Source organism: Chrysochloris asiatica, unplaced genomic scaffold, assembly GCF_000296735.1.
Source record: "Chrysochloris asiatica unplaced genomic scaffold, ChrAsi1.0 scaffold00109, whole genome shotgun sequence".
Taxonomy (NCBI): domain Eukaryota; kingdom Metazoa; phylum Chordata; class Mammalia; order Afrosoricida; family Chrysochloridae; genus Chrysochloris; species Chrysochloris asiatica.
In genome coordinates, this window is record NW_006408627.1 from 3,350,046 (window position 1) to 3,365,303 (window position 15,258).

The window sequence follows — 15,258 nt, forward strand, 5'->3', positions numbered from 1 at the left end:
CAGGTTGTTAATGAGTCTTCTTCCAATCCTGATGCCACATATTTCTTCATATAACCCAGCTTCTCGGATTATTTGCTCAGCATACAGGTTGAATAAGTATGGTGAAAGAATACAACCGTGTAGCACACCTTTCTTTATTTGAAACCATTCAGTGTTCCCATGTTCTGTTTGAACAACTGCCTCTCGGTCCAGGTACAGATTCCTCATGAGCACTATGAAGTGTTCCAGATTACTCAAACTTCGCAATGTTGTCCACAGCTTGTCATGATCCACACAGTTGAAAGCCTTTCAAAATGTGCAAAGATCTGGAATCAGGGCTAAAGTGTAGACACATGTTAACATGGGTGAGGGGGCAAGCAGTACACAATAAGGAGGTGAGCAGAGGAAAGATGAAGGTAGTATGGAATGCAAGTGTTAAAGTGAAAAGAGGTAAACACTGTTAACTGTTGGTACATGGAGGAGACTGAAATCACTGTAATGAAGCAAGGTATATGATTTGCTGAATGTAAAACTGATGATCTGCTCTGTAAACCTTCACTCAATACACAATAAAAAGTTAAAAAAAATATACAAAACACATTAACTGTACTAGCCACTAGAGGGAGCAGAGAAAGCGCCCATTCAGTTGTAGAACTGCTTAGAGAAGGAAAGAAGTTCCTCAGAAAGAGAAGCAGAGAAACTGTTAGCCTTCCACACAGACTGAGTTTTTCATAAAAAGTGATTATTTTCAGAGCCCCCAGCACTAATCTGCTTGATACTTATTTACATGAGCTTGTCCAAAGAACATGAATACATAGGTAACTAAGAATATATTATACGTTTCCTCTCTGTAATCTTTTACTTCCTCTTGAGGTTTTGCTAGAACCTTTTTATGGCTTTCTGGACTAGCCAATTTCTAGAGGCAGCAGTGAAGTAATTTCAGCCTTAAAGGCAGTCATTCTTCTTCTCTGGTGCAGCAGCTGATTCATATCACTTGTCAGACGTGTAGGCAGTTAACCCAAGCATTTGCTGCCTTGGGAGAAATTCAACAAGTGCAGACAGAACAACTACTATGTGCCATACTGTGGGAGCTGAACTGCAGCAACAAGCAACAAACTGCAGTCTGTACCTGATTATAATATGTAAGAGGACCTGAAGCAGGGCATTCAAATGACGTAAATAGCATGCTGCTGTAAATGTCTAGGGAAGGGATTACAGACTACGAACCATGGACCAAATTCAGCCTGCTGTGTGACTTTGTAGATAAAGTTTTATTGAAACACAGCCATACCTATTCATTTAGGCATCGTCTAAGGCTGCTTTCTATCTGCATGGCACAGTTGAACAGTTGTGACAGAGACTTTGTGCCTCCACAAGCCTAAAAATTTACTACCTGACCCTTTACATTAAAAAAGGGAAAAAAACAAGTATGCTGATGCCTGGTTTAAGGGAAAGAGTACTAAAGGACTGAATTAGGAATTAGGGACATGTTTGAGGGCAAGGAAGGAAGCAAAATGCACTTAAAACCTAAAAGCTTTCCACATTCTGTTATCTAATGTGGTTACCTAACTCCTGGAAACCCTAAGGAACAGTTAGTTCTACTCTGTCCTACAGGGTAGGGCTGCTGAGCTGGACTCCACTTGATGACAGTGAGTTTGGGTAGAGAATCCAGAATTTAAAATCTGGAACACATCTGGCATAGAACTTATTTGTTTATTCAAGTTCAAAATACAGAAACAACGCAAAGAAATATAAATGCATTTCTTTGTCTTTACCTCCAATAGGAGATCAATTAGTGGTGTTTGCTTGCTGGCCGGGGTCAGACAGAGGTTGTCTATTATTAAGACCCGCATGAAGTCAAAAACAAACTTCTTAGCTGGGTGATTGGTCAGATACGTCTTTGTGCCCACATTGCAGTACTCTGACTGGCTTCTGTTCATGCCTGTGTCCGCTGCAAAGGCTTTAAACTCTTCAGCTGGAGATCCAACTTCATCATCAAGATCGGTCACCTAGAGAAGTTAAGCAGAAAAATATGCTAGTCACATGAAATTTCATTTGCTGTATCTACTTCCATCTTTCTTAAAACAAAATTGTAGCAGCAACAACAATATTGAACTGCATTTACCACCTATTTATTAAGTCACTCAATACGTTATTTCACTTGCTTTATTTGACTTCTGAGACAAGGTATATCAGACTTCATATGTTGTGGTTACTCAACAACATGGACTTGCTATAGAAGACACTAACCATCCACTAACAATGCATATGCTTTATACTGAATTATATTTTGAGGCTTAAAATCAATGTACACAATGAGGAAGACTTATGTTTGCATATCTGAAATTTGCCTACTAAGGCTAGATACATCATACTACTTCAGATAAAGATCTGATAAAGTGATAGTACTTAAAGACTGATCAGGTTTTTGTTGTTGTTGCGCTGTTACTCTTTGCAAGTCAAACTTACTGATCCAGTTTCTTTCATTTTTCACTTTTTCTTGTGAATTGGGTGAAGGTTTATAGAGCAAATCATTTTTTCATTCAACAATTCATAGACGTTTTGTTTCATGCCATTGACTACACTGATGGCAATTCCCACGTGACATCACTCGTCCCGCTTCCTCCCTGTGTTGGCTAGTTCTTTCTCCTTTTTCCCTAACGCTTCTGGATTTTGTCCTGGGGAAAGCACTGTCCTTTGGATATCAAGTGATTGATTATTCTAAGGTACATGGCACCTCTCTAGTGTGACTGTTTCCTTTATAGATCTATTGTTTGGATGAGAGTTGAGACAGGGGGGTGAGTTCAGTGTCAGACCTAAGGACCAGTCTCAAGGGTTCCACCAGTCTCTATCCAATCAAGAAGTCAGGTCTTTTGATGATTTAGAATTTTGTTTCAGAATTTTCTCCCACTTTATCCAGGTGGATCCCTTTAAGAACGGTCGGCAGTAGTAACTGCGCACCATCTAGTTCTGATCTCAGGGTAATGGAGTCTGCTGTTTGTATGGTTCATTAGTCCGCTGCACTAATTGTTTCCATGCATCTTTAATTCTCTTCACTTTTTTTTTTCCTCAGGGTGCAAAGAGCCCAATAGTTGCATCTCAGATGACTACCCACAGCTTTTCTGTCCCCAGTCATTACTTGTCAAAGGAGGATGTAGAACATTGTCTTTATGAGCTGTGTGAAGCCAACTGACCCTGGTGTCCCCTGAGACTATGGTCCAGAGCCTGCAGGCCCAGTAACTCAGTCCATCAAAGTGTTTACTGATGTTTAAGATGTTTTCATAAGTTTGCCCCATGTATGTGCCACCACATTCATGGATATATTTGCAGTAAAGGTAAATGCACATATACAAATATCATATGTCAAAACTGTATATATTTGTGGGCATACTCCCACTCTCCCACCCACATCCATTAAGCCTGTATGTCTAGCCACTTGTAGGCTGATCAATTTTTTTTAGGTTAAATAAACAAAATAACATAAAACTAGTATATAACTTTAAATCAAGAGACATAAACACTAGAAGACTGATTAAAAGACACTGAAAAGGATCTAAGCAAGGAGACATTATAAAAGTAGTTTTTGCCAATGAAAGGTGGATTTTCAAGTTATCATCAAGTTGGGGTATCATGGTCACGTACTATACTTATCCTCTCCTAAAAAGCATCATACTTTTAGAATGAGTATTTCACCTTTGTATATGAAGAAAAAACTAGTATGAAGAAGGTAATTTGTCCCAGGCCTTTACAGCAAGTGGCAAAAATGTCAAGAAATTCTGAAATAATATGGAAGAATAATTGTCTTTGGTGCCTGTTTTAAAGTACAGAAGTATATACACAACATAGAATTATTGTCTAATAATGTTCTATTTAGCACAAAATAAGAAAAACAAAAGTTGAGCGGGAGAAAGGGCAAACATACACTATATTTTTTGAAAAGAGATAATCAACTCTACTTCACCTGTAGAGATTAAGTCCAGCAAATGCCTAATTGTGGAGCTAAATAAACTAGAGATACATTTGGACTAATTAGAATTCTCGTTGCCTGAAAAGAACATTTTGCAACCACATAGTTGTTTGTCATCACATAAAATGAGAAATGGATCAGCAGCTACTTGCAGAGGAAAATTACTGACAAGGGACTTACAAGAATATGGCAAATGAAAAGAGGAAGTAGACTTCATGGCTATTTTAAAGAAAAGCAGAAGGACAGTGTAGGGAGCTGGAGACACCGGACAATGATGCAAGAGGTCGTATTATCAAGTTATGAAAATCTGAAACTTGGTCAGAAGCTTAAAGTATTGGGGAAAAAAAAAATACTGCTAACCATTGAAACAGACTAATTCCAGTTTTGACATATTTTCCTCCCCCTTTCCTACCATCTCTGAATAAGGGCGAATGTTGAAGGGGAAGACTGTGGCTGCTAATGCACACAGGAAATCGGGGCTCATCCACATAGAGGCGAGGTCTGGAACGTTGTGATATAAGTATCTAAAGAACTGCATCAGGGTCACAGGATACTCTCGCAGCCAAGATCCCTCTTCTTCTGACTGCCAAGGCTATCATGGGAAAAGAAATGAGAATTCTGTTAGAGAAAGCAGCACTTCTGAAAAGTACTTTAGAAATCAATTAGTCAGTATTTCCCTAAACCTGGATATGTTCATGGTCCAGAACTCTAACACCACACACGAGAGCAACGCATGTGCACATGCAAATGCCAGCTAACTGAGGAATCAGTTAAGACAAAACTAAGTCCCTTAGAAGCTGACTGGGCATTTGCCTATTCAGTGGAAGACTCACAGCAGCTGATTGGAGTCACTGGCTTTTATTATTCATTGTCAGGATAAGGATGACTGGTGCCAATCATTACCGCTTTACCATCAAAGTTGCTGCATTCTCTGTCATGACAGAGAGGTGAGAGTAAAATAAAAGATGGGGAAGTTATTTCACCCTTCTGAGTCTCAATATGTCATAGATAAAAAGGTGAAAACAATGCTTTTTAATGATTATGCAATATAGCAGTAATAAGCAAAATGATGAAAAGTAAATGAATACATGTGAACTATGCCTATCATCTGGTATCTGCCCAGGGAAAAAAACCAAAAGCAGTGGCCATCCAGTCGATCCCACTCATGACCACTCCACAAATTAATAGAGTAGAACTGCTTCATAGGTTTTGTTTGCTATAATCTTTATAGACACATGCTGTTGTGAAGTGCTATCGAGTCAGGTCCAACTCATAGCGACCCTGTATAGCACTTCTGAGGAACAGCTGGTGACTTTGAACTGCTGACCTTGTGGTTCAAACTGATCTTATGGTCTAGTGCTTACCACACAAGGTCTCTTTACAGAGGTATAGTGCCAGTAAAAAGCAACCAAATTCACTGAGTAGATTCTGACTCGTAGTGACCCTATATATAGGGTTCTGCGACTGTAAATCTTGTCAAAGGGAGTAACAGCTTCATCTTGATCCCACAGAGATGCTGAAGGATTTGAACCATTGACCCTGTGGTTAGCAGCCCAATATTTACCCCACAGCACCAACAAGTCCCCAGAGATTTCTACTGTTGTTGTATAAGTGCCGATGAGTCATTTCTGACTCACACAGTCCCTGTATGTGGATTCCAACGAGGAGAGGGTGGGTTTGAACTGCTGACCTTGTAGTGAGCAGTCCAGATTGTCACTGGATGAGTTTTGACTGCCAATCTTTAAGTTAAGTAGATTCCTGCTTGTTCCATCAGGAATCTCAATAAAATAGGAATAGATGTGAACAATGCCTAAGTTTTGGTACCTGGCCAGAAAGTAGCTTTGTTTTTAACTTATTTTATATTTTGTTACAGAGAGACAACAAAAAGAATCCTCAAGCATTCTAAATTAATATACTTAAGGGTAATATTCTTTTCTTAGATGGCATAATGACTGAAATCAGATCATTTGCCTAGAATTTACAATCTAAGGAGTCTAAGTTAATTGGTTCCTCTAATAACATGGTCCTAAATTGAATAAAAAGATTAAGTCGTCAATCATAATATTCCTATAAGAACACACACTATATATCATTTGCTCTTTCAAGTTTTCTTAAGTTAGAAATCATTATTATAACAGATAAATAAATAACATGTGCACCAATAACATTCTGCATTTTTAATTGAAAGCACTTTGAAAAGTTTAAGTACCGTTCCTGGGTTATGTATGAATGGATCCATTCCTAGGTGTGTGTCCTTAAGTTGAATATACAGGTAAGCTGTAAATGGTGCATATCGTTCTTATTCACCAAGACAGCAGACTTGGTGGCACTGTGGATCAGGTGCTGGGCTGCTGACTACAAGTCTGGCAGTGCTAAGCCACTAGCTTCTCTGAGGGACTAAGAAGAGGCTACCTATCTGCTCCCATGTAAGAAATACAGTCTTGAAAATTTTATAAATGGTTGCTACGAGTCGGAATCTACTCACGACGGCAGTGGGTTTGGTTTCTGTTTGAGGTTGTTGTTGTTGTTGTTAAGTGCCGTCGAGTCAGTTCCGACCCATAGCGACCCTGTACAGGGTTTCCGAGGGTGTAAATCCTTACGGGAGTAGAAAGCCTCATCTTTCTCCCGCGGAGCGGCTGGTAGTTTCGAACCGCTGACCTTAAGGTTCACAGACCAATTTGCAACCACTACACTACCAGAGCTCCTTAGTAGTGCAGAAAATAGCTTTTCCACGATTTGAAAACTGCACGCAGGAAATGAAAGTGACTATGCGGAAGAACTGTGCCAATAGGGAGTCCTGGTGTGCTGCTGAAGGATAAGCATTGGACTGCTAACCTTGAGTTGGTGGTTCAAACCCACCAGCCACTCCTGGAAAACACTATGAATTGGAACCAACCAAATAACATTTAACAACAACAAAAAGGGGCTGGTTTACCTGTTTCAAAGTGAGGGTATATTTACATAGCAATAAAGGGCAAGTATGAGTTGTCCATAAGTCCAATATTCATAATCCATAAACTTTTTGTAATACATTATTGTAATGTTGTTGTTGTTAAGTGCCATCGAGTTGGTTCCAACCCATAGTGACCCTGCATAGGGTTTCCAAGGAGCAGCTGGTGAGCTTGAACCACCAATCTTGAAGTCCAAATGGCTTTGCACTCTGGTGCATTAACCCACATTGCCACGCCAGGACTCCATTGTAATAATACATACTAAATTTATACGTAGGCATTGAAATGTATTTTTACTATATTAATAAGTTAACACGTATGAAGTACACTTAGTATACATTAGGCATTTTTGAGTTTGTAGGCACACTGTTTCATTCTCACAACACTGTGAAGAGGTAAATTTTATTAGCATGAACATATTATCATTGAGGAAACTGAGGCACCGAATGGTTCCTATGGCTAGTGAGTGGATTATGACTCAGAGCAGTGCTATAGGACAGAATAGAATTAACCCATATGGTTCCCAAGACTGTAAAGTGTACAGAAGCCGAATGCCATAGCTTTCTCCTGCAGACGGGTTTGTGGGTTTGAATTGCTGACTCTTCAGTCAACAGATAAGCACTTAACCTGCACCACCAGGACTTCTTACAGAATGGTTGTTTTAAGTTCCACTGAGTCACTTCTGACTCAGAGTGAACCTGTGTAGGGTTTCCAAGGAGAAGCTGGTGAGTTTGAACCCTTGACATTATGGATTGCAATTCTATGCTCATCCTACAGTGCCACAAGTCTGAATTACCCAAAGTGGGGTTTGAACCCAGGCAGGGCTTTCTAGTTCATGGTCTCAGCCACTGCACAGTCAGTGCATACATTAGAGAAAAGACAAGCGAGAGGCTGAGGTCCAAAGATAATGAAGTCAATACATAGTTAAACTAGGAAATGATTTCTGTATTGAAAAACAAACGCAAAACAAAACAAGGAAACACAGATGACAGGAATATTCCCTAGATCTCAGTATCTCTGAACTTACTGAATTCAGCATGCTCCGGAGCATTCCCAATAATAAGAAAGCAGCTTCCGTGCACACATTATGTATAGAAGAGACCACAGTTCCACTGGAGGCAGGAACGCCAAAGATAAACGTCCAGATGGAATCCAAATCAAACTGCGGAGGTGGAAGACATTAAAGATTAGCTGTTGCTGACTTTTCTCCTTAAGAGAACCTCATAATTGTAACATTTTAAGATTTCTCTAAAACTAACCGGTTTGTTTTTAAAAGTATGAAATGATATATTCTACAACTCATTTTTATATATGAAGAAAAGTTTAATACTATGCATCATCCTGCTTTAGGCACCTATGTTAAAAATATAATTATCTATTTTTTTTTCAAAGGAAAGTAAACTCAAATAAAATGCATGCTAATTAGCCAAGAGATGGCTTTAAAGAACAACTAATGATTTGAAGCAAGATCTTAAAAACAAAACAAAACATGATGGACTAACTTTATCAACCTTAGAATGTTCTAATCCAACTTTAGATTACTAATAGAAAAGATTGGGCAAATAAAAAGCCATTTGGGAGACTTATTCATAGAAATGCTATATAATGATACTTGCTGACTATTGTTGTCATAGCAATATAACCAACCAATTTCTGCTGAGTGTGAATCCATATTTTGATTTAATAGAAGGGTATACATAAATTCAGAGCTTTTACTTGAAAAGTTCTGTGAATTACAAGAACTAATTTGAAAGCATTTGGAATTTTGATGGAAGTACAATTGAGTTTATAAGTTAAATTCTTACATTTTTGTAGTTCTGCAAACATAGCTGTACATGTTGTTGTGTGGTGTCAAGTTGGTTCCAACTCATAGTTGCTAAGAGTGTTTAGGAGTGGCTGGTGGATTTGAATTGCTGACTTTGCAGCTAAGCAATCCAATGCTGATCCTAAAGCACCATGCCAACGTGTATATGTTGTTGTTGTTAAGTGCTGTTGAGTCGGTTCTGACACACAGCGACCCTGTATGGGGCTTTTGAGGACTAAGTGGTTGGTTTGAACTGCTGACTTTGTGGTTCGCAGTCCGTGCTGATCCTACAGCGCCATACTAAGAGACCAAGGTGTATATTGTTAAGTGTAGTCAAGTTGGTTCTGACTCATAGCAACTCTCATAGGGTTTCTGAGGAGTGGCTAGTAAGTTTGAACTACCGACCTTGTGGTTCAAATAGAGTTTGCAATCCAGTGTACTATCCTTAATAGTCTTCAAATTAGAATCCACATAAAAACTTACCGTTTTACTAACATGGATGTTTTATCCATCATTAAGAAATCAAAAATATTTTCTAATCAGAGCTTAGTCTAAGGATTTTGTTTATGATCCAAAGTTAATTAACTTTTGGGCACACAAACCACTCCCTTCGTTTTTAATTGTATGGAAATGAAATATATTTCTAGACAAAGTCATAAAAAATAGAAATAATTTTTCAGATCACTATTAAAATAAAATACAAAAAGTCTTTCTACATATATGAGGAGGCTTCAAACCATTCATAGAAAAATGGAATTAAAAGAATGAAATTTTTCCACAAACTTTTGGTAGCCCCTTTGTATAATCATATAGAGTAATTATGAAGGGAAACAAAACAAAACAAAAAAAGAAAAATGTGGTAAAAGTACTTCTTTTAGGAATTTTTTTTCTAAGATAATTTTCAATTTTTCTATTTCCAATCAAACCCTAAGTGGCTTTACTATGAATAACCTACTATGCTACGGTGATTTGTTAGTATACACAATTATACTTTTACCTTACTAGGTAATTCCTACCTGGCCACCCTGCTTACATCGGCTGCTGATGACAGGCACACTGACCTGCAGGTTCTCAGGCAGCTCACTAACTGGCTGCTGCAGAAACAATGCCATGAGGAGAAAATAGAGGGCAGGGACATTAGTATGTTTAGGAAGGAATGACTGAAGAACTGGAAATCCCGGAAAATGACAAGCATCCCGGTTAATCTCCCTGATTGTTGATCTCCCACCGGCACTCCTGCCCACATTGAATCCTAAGAGAAGAGGAAATACAACAATAAGTACAAAATGATCTGTTCATTGTCATGCTGCATTAACAAATAAGGAGGCAGTTCAGAATATATGACACCATCCAGAGAATTCATAGTAAACACAGCAATCTATTCAGCTGTGCGTTTACTCCTTCGATTACAAGTTTTACTTGACTGTTTGACTTTAGCAAGCTTGTCTACTGTTGTTGTTGCTGTGAAGTGCTGTGGAGTCAGTTCCAACATACAGCAAGCCTGCATAGGGTTTTTAAAGAGTGGATTGGTGGGTCTGAACCACCGACTTTGCAATTAGCAGTCCAGTGTTTATCCTGTAGCACCAGACCAGGATTCCAGCTTGTCTATTGATGTTCAGTGCTGTTGAGTTGGTTCCAACCTACAGCGACCATGTGTTGGGTTTCCTAGGAGTGACTGGTGAGCTTGAACTGTTGACTTTGTGGTTCAAACCAACTTTGAAGTCTAGAGCATCAACCCACAGCACCACACCAGGACTCCAGCTTGTCTATTAAGATAACCAAAAGCCCAAACCCAAAGCAGTCAAGCAGATGTCTATGCACAGAGATGCTACCAGACAGAGTAGAACTACCACATAGGGTTTTCAAGGCTGTAAGTCTGTATAGAAGCAAACTGCCATACTTTCCTTCCGTGGAGTGGCTAGCAAGCGCTCAGCCACGGTGCCACCAGGGCTCCTGTCTATTAGGATACTAGTTTTGAAATCTGGCTTGAGATCTAAGAGTTTAGAAATGCACCCTAAGTGATGTACAGTCTACTCATGAAAAAGGATGACCCAGAAGGAACTCTAACATTCCTGCTTGCATTTCCCTAAAATGCAAGTGAAATTTAAATTGTAGTCAAAATTCAGGATACTATAAAATATACAATAACCTCGTGTGCATGATATTACAATAACCTCATATGCATGCAAAAGTTGGACAGTGAATACGGAAGATCATAGAAGAATTGATGCTTTTGAGTTATGGTGTAGGAGAATACTGAAAGTGCCATGGGCTGCCAAAAGAACCAATAGATCCATTTTGGAAGAAGTATAGCCAGAGTGCTCCTTAAAGGCCATGATGGCCAAACTTCGTCTCTCATACTTTGGACATATTGTTAGAAGGGACCAATAGCTGAAGAAGAATATTATGTTTGATAAGGTAGAGGGTCAGAGAAAAAGAGGAAGCCCCCCAGCGAGATGGACTGGCAATGTGGCAGCATCAGTGGGCTCAAGCGTGGCAACAATTGTGAGATTGGCCCAGGAACAGGCAGTGTTTTGTTCTGTTGTGCATAAGATTGCTATGAGTCAGTACCAACTCACTGGCACCTAACAACAGCAAACAAAAAAGTAACTGTCATCAAAGTGAAGTTATTTCATTTGTCCTGGAAACCAAGATAAACTCTACTTAATCTTAAATTATCTACATATCAGGGCAGCAGAAAAGAATGATAAATAAAACAATCAGAAGATGCACTGTAATTCTGCTTCAGATGTCAGCCTGCAGTGGGACACCAAATTCAAGTTCCGTGTGGCTGCGGTTATCTATGGGCCTGTGTTCGACATCATCTACAGTCCTCTGTAGAAATAGCTCTCTGAGAAATGGCCACTGCTTTGTAATATGGCTTACACCATAGGGCACTATTTCCTCTGCTACATGAAAGAACCTAAGATTTGGTTTATGTCCTGAAACTGGTTAGTTAGGAACTGGTCAGTTTTAGGATGCAGCCCAAATACTAGGTTCTTTTATCTTACCATCCCAAACCTGCTCCTGAACACAGCCCAGAGTGAATTTTTGCTAAATTTTCAGGGAAAACACTGAAAAGCAATAAAAAGATGAAGAACTGACTTTTACTTTGAAGGGATTCACATTTCAAACGCATATTCACAGTTTAACTCTTTTCTAAGATGAAGTAAAGACACACAGTACTTGGTATTGCCTAACATAACAGAAAAGAAATTTATGTTTAGATTGTTTTAAAATGCCTCATTCGGACCAAGTGCTCAGTATGAGTTAGTGAATTCATCTCCTTAAGTATGCTTTTCTAATTAATGAAGAATTTTACAGCAATTTATCAAGCTCTTTTATAGACCATCTCATTTCTGAATGACAATGAACTAGCGAATGAAGTAATATTACCATTTTTATAACACAGAAAATATGTGCTCTGTTGAAAGTCATAAAGTTAATGAGTGGAGGCACAGGGATTCAAAACCCAGCATCTCTGTTTCAGAGCCTGTAAAATTATGTCGTCTTTCTTGTCCTTGTTAATGGCATTGTCACATTTGTGAATCACTGGCTGGACTAGGTTATCTCATAATAGTAAATTCTAAGTAATATGAATGAGCATAAGACATGCTCTTGATGTTAAGAAATTCCATGATATAAAGTAATGCTTAATGTGCTAAATAGGAAAGTCAATTTGGTCTGAATTGAGCTGCTGTATGTTGTTAACTGTCAAAGACATAAAGTTAATGAGTGGTGGCATGAGGATTAACGTTCGTTTCAACTCATAGCAATTCTGTACAGGTTTCCAAGGAGTAGCCAGTGAGTTTTAACTGCTGACCTTGTGGCCCAGGGCTTTATCCTATAGTGGCTCACCAGGATTGAACTGTAGATGTGAACAAACACGAAAGCAACAAAGCATTCACTTCCTTTCTAAAGTTTCACAAACTAGTTTTTCCCAAGTAACCTGAAGGAAAATGTAAAACTTTATTGACAATTGTTGTTGTTCAGTGTTGACTCACAGTGACCCACAGTTGACAGTTTCCGAGGAGCGACTGGTGTGTTTGAACCACCAACCTTGAGGTTCAAACCAACCTTGTGGTCCTGTGCTTATCATACAGTACCACACCAGAAATCCTAATTAACAATTAGGCATTAACAAATTTGATTCGGTTACTATTACATTTCAGGTTTTTTTTTACAAACAAAAATTTGAATGGAAAAAAACCCTTCAATCAAAAAAGTAAAACACATCACATTAGGCTACTCATCAGATCAAGACGAGAAATAGAATGAGAAGTCAGATTTTCAGAAATGAGAAATGAAACTGAAATTGAATATTTAGATTTTTTCTAGGGAGTCAGAACAGAGTATAGGATGTGCAAGTGGTTATTGTGTACAAATTCTAAGCCTTGAAGTCAGTTAGGTAATATATGCAGTATTGTTAAGCAGAAAAAAGTATGGGACTAAAAAGACTGATTCTTAGACATCATCACTATTCATCTCAAGAAACTATGTAGTTAGCAACATCAATTTCTTAATGAGAGAAATTAAACCTTAAATTATATTTATGAGTTTAAATTGATTTCCTATATAGTTTATAAGCCAAAAACAGATGCTTTGTTTTTGTTGTGTCACTTCCAACACATAGTGATGTTGTATAGGGTTTTCAAGGAGCAGCTGATGAGTTTGAAACACTGACCTTGTGGTTCAAACTGACCTTGTGATCCATTGCTTTATCCCACAGTGCTACACCAGAACTCTTAAAAAATACATATATGTATAGCTATCTCTAAAAACACAAAGGCCAAATGAAATAATACACATGGCAGAACTTTGCAAAGCACAAGGTGCTATATAAATCTTTGGTGCTATTACTATTGCTGCTCTGAAGCTTTCAATGAGAGGCAATGTTGACATTAGCATTTAAAACTCTGTGTTCTATAGAACTCACATCTAATTTCAGTAGGATTCATAGTCTATTGGAGTCCTGGTGTGGCGCTGTGGGTTAACGCGCCAGGCTGCAAAGCCGTTTGAACTGTAAGGTCAGCGAATCAAGCTCACCAGCTGCTCCTTGGAAACCCTACACAGGGTTGCTTTGGGTCGGTACCGACTCGACAGCACTTCACAACAACAACAACATATTCTATTATATTTTTCCTTCTTTATTTCCTAGTAGATATTATAACCCAAGATTTCTGGTGTAGTGCTGTGAGTTAATGCGCTAGACTGCAAAGTCAGTTTGAACCCCAAGGTTGACGGTTCAAGCTCACCAGCCACTCCTCAGAAATCCTGTACAGGGTTGCTATGGGTTGGAACTGACTTGATGGCACTTAACAACAAGCACCCTTATTACCCAAGTCAACAAGTAAAATTTTCTGCTAACAAACTGTTCTTAATAATCACATTTGGCAGTTACATCCCCTTGTCCCCACCCTGAATGAATGCAAAATACTGACCTATTTTTCAGTGCACACAATTATCCAGAATGAAAGTAATTTAAAATGTCTATTTTAGAGTCAATAATACATTCTTGAGAAATCATTCAACTGTAATGCCACTTCTTTCTTTCTCTCATACAAAAAGCTACTTCAGACATTTTCGAAGTGGAAAACAACTTTAAAAACAGTCATGTTGAAAGCCCTGTTTACTATCATTTTCTTTGCCATGTGAGAGAGCAGGCCCAGAAGCAAGCTCCATATTATGACTTTTACATTTTCTAAACTAAATTTTGATACCGTTTTCCCGTTGACAAGTATAAATGAGTATTCTTGAGAGATGTTCTGTAAGAGTAGACATATGACAATTGCATGATTGTAAAATGTAACATTTTAATAGAAAATATACTTTAAGATACTTTAAAGTACCTTAAGAAATGAATTACTGTAATTTTCAGTGAACATGTAATCTTCATAAACTTCAAAGCAAGATCATTTATATGAACAGAAATATACCAATCCAACTAAATCTAACATGTTGTTCTATTCCATGGAGCAGGTTCATACTCATCACCACTGGTGGGTTCGAACTACCGACCTTGCAGTTAGCAGTCCAGTGCTTATCCTAAAGCGCCACACCAGGACTCCAATGCTAATGTTGTTGTTCAGAGTCGTTGAGCTGGTTCTGACCCATAGCAACCTTATGTAGGGTTTCCAAGGAGTGGATGGTAAGCTTGAATTGCCAACCTCACAGTTGAAAGCAACTTTGCAGCCCAGTACATTAACCCATAGGGCCACAACAGGACTTCGAAATTTAACATAAAGAACTATCATTTTCTAATAAGTTGGAACAGCATATAAGTAAACAGAAAATAAGGAGTTTATGAGTCCTGGTATGGCGCTAAAGGATAAACACTGGACTGCTAACCTCAAGGCTGGTGGTTCAAACTCATGAGCTGCTTCTCGGGAACCCTAAGCAGAGTCTCTGAGGTGGAACCAACTCACTGACATCTAACAACAGCAACAGCTATATGCTAAGTAACAGTACACCTACGCCTTGGTTTCGTCATCTGTAAAATGGGTATAATAATATTAACATCTCATAGGGTTACTGTGAAAATATGAGTCCCTGGATGG

At 38.6% G+C, this 15,258-nt stretch overlaps 1 protein-coding gene across 2 annotated transcripts in view; it reads right to left on the bottom strand.

Annotated features, from left to right (window-relative positions):
* The window catches only part of WDFY3 (WD repeat and FYVE domain containing 3), a 255,203-nt gene that overhangs the window by 115,213 nt on the left and 124,732 nt on the right, over positions 1–15,258 (bottom strand). For both annotated transcript variants that reach the window (XM_006867730.1, XM_006867731.1), the window contains exons 30-33: positions 9,718–9,953; positions 7,925–8,059; positions 4,359–4,538; positions 1,755–1,988 (exon numbers count right to left, since the gene is read on the bottom strand). In XM_006867730.1, coding sequence (XP_006867792.1) covers positions 1,755–1,988; positions 4,359–4,538; positions 7,925–8,059; positions 9,718–9,953 — 785 coding nt within the window. The remainder of the gene's footprint in view (positions 1–1,754; positions 1,989–4,358; positions 4,539–7,924; positions 8,060–9,717; positions 9,954–15,258) is intronic.